The sequence below is a fragment of the Nipponia nippon genome, unplaced genomic scaffold, assembly GCF_047370975.1.
Source record: "Nipponia nippon isolate SJK-2023a ecotype South Korea unplaced genomic scaffold, ASM4737097v1 scaffold_38, whole genome shotgun sequence".
Taxonomy (NCBI): Eukaryota; Metazoa; Chordata; class Aves; order Pelecaniformes; family Threskiornithidae; genus Nipponia; species Nipponia nippon.
The window spans coordinates 1,001,130-1,008,853 of NW_028262356.1; the positions used below are offsets into that span (position 1 = coordinate 1,001,130).

A 7,724-nucleotide genomic window follows, 5' to 3' on the forward strand; every position below is an offset into this window, starting at 1 on the left:
CATGAGGATGTATTGGATCGTGTGGGAGGTGAGCCTGATGTTAATGGTATGGAAGAGGGGCTGGAGAAAGGAGCGTCATGGTTTAACTCCAGCCGGTAACTGAGCTCCACACAGCCACTCGCTGACTCCCCCCAGCAGGATGGGGGGAGAGAATCGGAAGGGTAAAAGTGAGAAAACTCGTGGGTTGAGATGAAAACAGTTTAATAACTGAAATAAAATGACAATAGCAATAGCAGTAACAATAATAATAGTAGTAATAGTAATGGTAAAAATAAAAATAATAATATTGTACTGAAAAGGAAAATAACAAAGAGAGAGACAAATAAAACCCAAGAAAGAGAAGCGATGCAAATCGCTTTTATCCTGACGCTCTACTTGCCCATCTTTGGTCTCGTAGGTTTTTCCGTTACGGTCCCACCAGTTTCACCCCAGGCCAACTACTTTTCTCCTTTCACGGTCTGCCATCTCCAGCAGTTTCTCACTTTCTAAAGCGGTGAGTTGCACTTGGAGCCAAGGCTGACGAAGACAAAAGTGACTGAGAGATTCTGTAAGCAATGAGACGGCAGACCCCATCCAAAAATGTCTCTCCTCTCCACTGCGCACCTTAGAAATCTCAAGAAATCTCTAACGGCACAAATAAGGAGCAGCTCAGAAGATGTTCAAATCAGCCGGGCTTGGTTTCGAACCCCGTGGGATCCATGTGTTTAGAGAAGACTTTTCTGAACGACTCCTCAAGTTCTCTGTCTCTTAGGCTGTAGGTGAGGGCGTTGATTAGAGATGTGAAGGCAGTGTAGAAAAGACAGAGAATCTTTCTTTCGGGGTTCCTATTCTGAACAGCATCTGGTAAGCGATACACCCTGTAAGAGTCCCATCGACAGCTGTATCCCCAAAGAGGGACTGGAGGAGAGAAGCAGGCGTAAACATCCTTTGCTTCCTGGTGCTGAGAGAGATTTTCAGAGTGGGGGAAAGGACGTAACTGTGAGATGCCAGAAAGTGTAGAGATGTGAAGAGAGCGCTACACGGAGCGGGAGAAGCAGGGGTCTCCCAGGGAGGTCCTGGGGCCACGCCTGGGCGTGTGAACGCAGGGTTCTGGGACGAGCCGGAGGGTACAGGAAGGTCCTGAGGGGACATAAGGGCAGATGGGGGCCTGGGGGCACCCTGAGAGGAGCCAGGGGCCAATGGCGAGCTGGCTCCCTACCCCTCGCAGTGGACGCCCTGCCCCTCCCAGCCCAGGCGGCGGGTCACAGTGGGGCCCTTTGTGACCCCGCTCTGTGACACCCCACGGCACCGTCTATAGCCAGCGTGGCCGCAGCCCTGCAGTGTTGGAGAAGACAGCGACAGGACAGGGCAGGAGCGTGGAGCTGGCGAGGAGACCCCGAGCGCAGCCCACATCTTTCCCTGTGCCCCAGCAGCCCCGTGGCGCTGGGGTTCCCTTAAGCTGCCCCCTTCTCCCCCGACTTTCCTCCACTTTGCAGGATGGCGGAGAGACCCCCCAGCCGCCCCAGGGTGGCCTGGGAGGAGGTGGGGGCTCCCCAGGAGAGCAGCTCTCGGCCAGAGCCCTACGAGGTGTCCATGCTGCAGCCGCTGCAGACCGGTGAGCGAAGGGCCCCGGGACTGGCAGGGTCGGGGCCAGCGAGTGCGACCGGCTGGACGCCGGCATCCTGTTTCCTCGGCACACCGGCAGCAGGGGTCCTGTGGGCAGGGGCCACGGCGGTGCCTGAATGGCAGGGCTGCTTGGGGCTGGGAGCCGGCTCCGGCACAGCCTCCCTCCTCAGCCGTGCTGAGCTTAAAGCTCTTTTCACCATTTGGCAAGCTTGTTGGCAAAGATGCTGTGTCCTACTGCCTCTTTTGTGTTTCCCCTCCATGCAGGCGAGACACTGCCAGAGGATAATGCAGAGCATCCGGAGCTCCGACCAGAGAGGGATTCTGAGAGCGCCCGGCTGCTTTCTTCCCACAACAGCAGTGACCTGACCACGGTAATAAGCTCCCCCCTTGCTAGGACTCTTGTCCGTGGCATCGGCAGGAGGCTTGTGTGAGCAAAGGGACCCAGAATCAGTGGGCTTGGCATGGCCTCAGTGTCCCTGCTGAGAGGCTTCCTGCTGTCCCCGAGCAGGGCCTATCCGAGGGGGGCACTCCAGTGTCCCAGCAGCAGCTCCAGCCCTCCTGGCCACCAGCGAGCCCTGGTTCTCTGCAGGGCCAACACACAGTGCCCGTGCCCCCAAGCCTCCTCCCTCACCCGCTGCTCTCTCCTCTGCCCTGCAGAGACTGCAAGCCCTGCTTCCAGCTTTCCTGTGGGCACTGCTGACAGCACTGCCGGGCATCTCTTGCCAGAGCTGTTGGTGCTGCTCAGGCAAACAGCCCCATCAGGGTACTTGGCGTGACATGGCTTCCCTCCCTTCCTTCCTCCCATAGCTGTTTGGAGAACACCTCGAGCCTGCTGAGATGACAGACGTTCTCCTTGGGGCCATTGAAGCCTTGACAGCAGACGACATAGCTGACAGGGAGATGGGCAGCACTGTCCTGGCCATGGCCAGGAGAGACCCTGCCTCCTGGCTGAGGGATGTAAGTGCCCTGTGGCTGGATTGCCCTGCCCCTGAACCCTGTCAGGCCTTGTTCTTCCCTCCCTGCCTAACTCAGCTCTCTCGGGCACCTGAAGCCATTTCAAGGCAGCAGAGAGGGACAGGAAGGGCAGCAGTTTCAGTGGCAGCTTGGGAAATGGCTGCACTCCAGTGGCTGCACACCATCCTCACCTCTGTCCCCTCCAGGTGCCAAAGATCATGAGGTACATCCACAAAAACGTGGAGTGCGTCCGCACGGAGCCAGCCCGGCACAGCCTGGACTCATTCCTCCTCCTGCTGACCGAGTGGTGCCCCAGGGAAGCGGTCAGGAGCCTGCTGAAGATCTCTCCAACATCTGACAGGTAGTGGCCCCGACAGCCTTGAGAGCTTGTTCCCTGTGCGGAGAGGGGCCCAGAGACTCTCTGGCTGCCAGACCCACAGAAAACCGCAGGACATCCTCGAGGAGCCGGGCCCTCCATCCCACCGCGCTTCCCAGCCCCGGTGGAACAGCCAGGCCCGCAGCAGCCAAAGCTGGCCAAGCCAGAGCCCTGCCCCCACGCTCCTCCCTGCCCCATGGGGAGCACCACCTCAGCCCCCTCCTGCCTGCGTGGGCAGGGCCCCCGGGCACCCCAAGCGAGGGGGTGCGCAGGGCCAGGGCTGCAGCACAGCCTGGGTCCGGAGAGGCTGGCGCGGGCAGGGTGCGGTGGCCGAGGCAGCCCTGCTGACCGAGCGCTCTGGGTCTGCAGCGCTGCCCTGGCCATGTGGGAGGTGATCATCTCCGTGCCTCGGGCTTTGCGGAGTGTCTTGACGGAGCTGCTCGGCGTGCTCCAGGACCAGCGGCTGCGCAAGGTGTTCAGCTGTGCCGCAGAGGACGCCTGCATCTGTCCCTTGGCTGTGAGTGACCATGCTCAACTTCAGAGCTGTGCCTGCCTCCCCAGGGAAACGGGCACGGCCCCCTCCCCTTCTGGCTGCCTCCAAATGGCCACCTCCTCCAGGACACAGGGACACAGCCACCTAGGGTCAGCAGGGACCTGCCCAGCACCAGCCAGACCCCATGCCAGACACTTGGGGCCGCCCCGTGCCGGTTTGGTCCGGGTGAAAAAACCACGAAGCCTGCCCCTGCCCGGGCAGCGCTCTGCTTCCCCCCTGCCCGCATGCCCCTGCCCTGCTCTGCAGCCTGGAAACCTGGGGCAGGGGCAGAGAAAGGGGCAGAAGGCAGAGTCAGGCCAGTTGCTGGGCCTGGGGCAGAGGCACGGCCTGCACAGGCTGAGGGGGCTTCAAGCCTGGGGAGAGGAGACACTCGCCACCGCCCACGTCTCGTGCCTCCTTTGTGGCAGCGCGGTGGAGGGAGCCCTGCGGGCTCTGCTGCTCTCTCACTGCTGTCTTCGTTTTAGCTGCTGGTCTGCGGTGACATTGAAACAGAGGAGTTTGCTGCCCTCTACAAAGCCCAGAGGTACCTGAGGCATCCAAGCCTGCCGATGCTCTCGCCGGTGCTCAGCGGCCTCATCACGCTCTCAAAGACAGCGGAGACGGTGAGCAGGGTGCAGTCAAGCGGAGCCATGTTGGCAGCCGAGGCCTGGGGCAGTGGGTAACGCGGTGGCTTGGCCTCGGCTGGGAGTCAGAATGTGGGGTGACGGCTCCAGTCTCCCTCCCTGCTGGGGAGGGGGCTGGTGGGTGCCTGGGGAGCCCTCCAGGCGCAGAGGGTTACCAGTCCACCTGCCCCTTCAGGCCTGTCGCAAAAGGAGGTGGCAGAGCAGGGGACCCTGCTCTCCTGCACTCCCTTCCCTTCCTGGTGCTCTCCCCGCATCCCCATCAGTGGCCACTGCCTGCCAGGAGGCTGCTGCAGGGACTCCTGTGCCAGGTCCTGGGAGGCTGGTGCTCAGCGACCGGTGCACTTTTGCCAGGGTGGTCTCTTACCGCTTCACAATAAGGAAACTGTGTGTTTCATGCAGGCACGAAAAATCCTGGTCCTGCTGCCAGACATCGTGGAGACCCTGCAGGATGCCGACACTGACGTCAAGACGAAGGCCCTGGTATTCCTCAGGAACATGATGGGTCACATGAAGAGGGAGGAGGCCAGCCTCATTGCTCTGCAGCTGGCGGAGAAGCTCCTGCCCCTCTTTGATGAGGTAAGGCTGCCGTGGGAGCCTGACGCCACTGATGGGCACTCTGCAAGGACAGCTGCCCTTCAGCCCAGCGCTGCGGGCAGCACTCAGGCAGGGCTGCTCCCCTCCTTGCTCCTCTTGCGTGGCCTGGCAGGGCTCTGGGGCCATTCAGCCGGGGCTGCAGGTCTGGCCCACGGCTCCTGTGTTCAGGAGCTGACCCCAGAGCATCTCCCCTCACATCAGCCATGCCAACGCCCTTGGCTCCCTCTGGGCAGGGAGCGGCTGGTGCTCAAGTGCCCCTGTCCTCCTCCCTACCAGGAGGCCAGCCAGGTGCAGGAGCTCTCCATCAGCCTCTTCAAAGACACGATGAAGAGTGTGGTGGGGAGTGAGAAGGAAAAGATGAAGAAGAACGTGCAGAGGGTCCTGCTCCCGCTCTTGTTGCATATGAACGACCAAATCAGCAGCGTGGCCAAGGTGCAGTGAGCAGCGACCAGTGTCGCGGGGAAGGGCGTGCTGACACCATGGGGGTGGCCTGGGCATAAGGGGCAAGGGCTGCTGGACCTCAGGGTCTGGGAATGAGTGTCACCTCAGGGTCCCACTGCTCCCCTCCTTCCCTGCGCTGGTCCCACCGCTGCCTTCCTCCTTCCCCGCTGCTGCCTGCTGCCCTGCTCACCCAGGTGCCCCTGCACTGGGCCAGAGAACTTGGTCTGTGCGGAGGGGTGCAGCACTTGCAAGGGGTGCAGAGCCAGCTTGTTCCCCAGCCTGGGGCAGGGAGAGCGGTGGGAAGGGAGATGCAGCCGGCGGTGGACTGGCCCTGCATCCCGGGATCAAAGCTCTGCCCACCCAGAGCCTGGGCGTGAAGGGGCTGGGGACCCCAGCGTCCTGCTGGGGGATGCCCATGCGAGATGCTGCTGGCTCTGTCCTGCCTCGGTGTCTCTGGGACTGTGGACCTCTCTGCCTACAGCCGCAGGCCTACACCTCCTTTCCCTTCAGTCTGCCCCATCCCTGAGAGCAGCTCAGCAGTTCTTGAGCTTCTCTGTTCTGCTGGCCGGCAGCGTGAGACACCTGAGGTGGTGGCTGCCCCGTGTCCCTGCCCTGGGCACTGAACCCAGTTCAGACTCTGTCCCCCGCTGCCTCTTCCCCTAAGGGGCTGGGAAGGGCTCGGAGCCTGGCCAAGAGGAGGAGGATGCCAAGGCTCGTCCCCTGGGCTGTGCTGCCGTCTCCCGACCTCTGCTTCTCTGCAGGCCTCTAGGGACACCCTCCTCGCCTCTGCAGAGTTCCTGGGCTGGAGGAAGCTCAGTGACCTGGCCGAGACCTACCAGACACGCCAGATTGGAGAGTGCTTGGTGAGGACAACCGCCAAGGCCCAGGGCCGGGCTGGACGAGGGCTGCCCCACGTGCCATGGGGAGGGCTGTGCAGCTGTGCCTCGCCTGCCCTGCTCCAGCCCAGAGCCCACAGCCTGGAGCTGCAGCCTCCTTCCCTGCCCTCAAGCACGGAGCCCCCAAGGGCTCTTCTGCAGGCCCCTCTCCCCTCCCTGCCCCCAGGCTGCTAAGCAAGACCCCGGCCCGTGTGGGCCCTGGCAGTGGCACAGAGGGGTCTCAGCACCCCCAGGCCCCCTGTGCCTGCGGCTCTCTCTCAACCTCGGCCCCACAGGGCTCCTGGCTGGGAGACGGGGAATCGCCGGGAGGGAAGGGGGTGCTGGTAGGAGGCACTGGTGCGGCTGTCTGGGGAGGGTCTGTACCAGCCCCGTGCCCTTGTGCTCTCCCCAGCTACAGCAGGACAGGAGCAGGGTGAAAGAATATCTGCGTCAGAGCCTGCCGTACCTGAAGGACACTCGGGCCACCTTGCGAGAGGCAGCCGTCAGGTTCATCGGTGAGCCACACACAGCCCCCGGGGACCCTCTTCTGGCAGCCTGGCCCCAGTCCCTGCCGCTGCACTGGCAACAAGGGGCAGCCCAGTGGCTGCCAGAGCCCCAGCTGCCGCGTGCACGGCCCACCGCGCAGGTGGGCTCGCTGGGCGCCTTGCTCAGTGCCAGCGCCCTCACGTGCTGTCCTTCCCTGGGGTCAGCCCTGCTGAGGGTGAGGAGGGTGTGCAGCCGCGGTGGAAGGGCCAGGGGCCGTGTGGCTGGGAGCGTGCTGGGGAGCAGAGGTGTGACAGGAGCTCTGTGCCTAGGGCTTGCTGCGGGGCACCAGAGGAACCTGAGCAGGGAGGAGCTGTGGGCTATCTGCAACGGTGAGCAGGGGCAGTGCTGTGCTGGCCGGGGCTGGTGGGGCAGGGGCCAGAGCCAGGGCAGGGTGCTGCCATGCCTGGCCCTGCTCCAGGAAAAGGCTTCAGGGGCAGAGGAAGATGTCAGGGGCACGTGGGGCATTCCTGAGCAGCAGCTTCCAGCTGGTCTCTTTGTGTCACCTGCTCCTCCTGGCCAGGGAGATAGAGAGGGTGGGGCTGGCATGGTCCGCAGGGGACTCCTGGGGGTCTCTGCAGGCAGTGGCGGCTCATGTCTGCTCTGCTTCCTTCTTTTGCAGCCCTCCTGCCCTTGGGGAAAGACCCCGATCCCTTGGTCAGCCTCCTGGCAGCTGACACCGTCTTTGTCTTGACAACAGACATGCCAACATCAAGATGGAGCCTGCGGTGGCTGTGCTGCTGGCTCTGCTGAGCCTCGGAGAGATTAAATTCTCTTCTGGAAATGGCCAAAGTGGAATGAATTGTTTTGAAATAAAGCTGGAAGAAAGCGCCCCGTCCCCTGGTGTCTGTTCCCGTGGAGACCACCCTGAGTGTGCTGAGCAGACAGGGTCATTCCTGGCCTCTGCCGCTGCCTGCAGGACAGCACCCCCGGACCCAGGGTGTGCTTGCCACAAAGCCCCAGCTGCCCCGCTAGGCCACAACACCCGGAGGGGAGGAGGAGAGAAGCTTTAGCCCCACAAAGCCCCAGCTGCTCGCTGCCATCTGTGCTGGCATCCAACCGACAGTGATGAGGACGTGACGGTGAGGCTGCTGGGATGGCGGTGGAGTGGATGAGGATGGGTGGGGGTTGTCCTAGTTTCAGCTGCGATGGAGTTAATT

The 7,724-nt window shown here is 62.4% G+C and overlaps 1 protein-coding gene across 1 annotated transcript; it reads left to right on the forward strand.

The window, feature by feature from the left end:
• Positions 1–1,476: 1,476 nt before the first annotated feature.
• LOC148053660 (maestro heat-like repeat-containing protein family member 7) lies at positions 1,477–7,317 on the forward strand. The gene is made up of 12 exons (XM_087773093.1): positions 1,477–1,594; positions 1,870–1,976; positions 2,413–2,562; positions 2,766–2,920; positions 3,305–3,452; positions 3,953–4,090; positions 4,511–4,687; positions 4,982–5,137; positions 5,908–6,009; positions 6,434–6,536; positions 6,837–6,896; positions 7,187–7,317. Exons 1-12 carry the CDS (start codon positions 1,477–1,479, stop codon positions 7,315–7,317), a joined length of 1,545 nt encoding a protein of 514 aa, XP_087629219.1.
• Positions 7,318–7,724: the final 407 nt, after the last annotated feature.

Coding starts and splice junctions, on each gene's coding strand:
- LOC148053660 (XM_087773093.1), top strand. CDS start 1,477: ATGGCGGAGAGACCCCCCAGCCGCCCCAGGGTGGCCTGGGAGGAGGTG. Junction 3,453..3,952: donor CCTGCATCTGTCCCTTGGCT/GTGAGTGACCAT, acceptor TCTTCGTTTTAG/CTGCTGGTCTGCGGTGACAT. Junction 5,138..5,907: donor AAATCAGCAGCGTGGCCAAG/GTGCAGTGAGCA, acceptor GCTTCTCTGCAG/GCCTCTAGGGACACCCTCCT.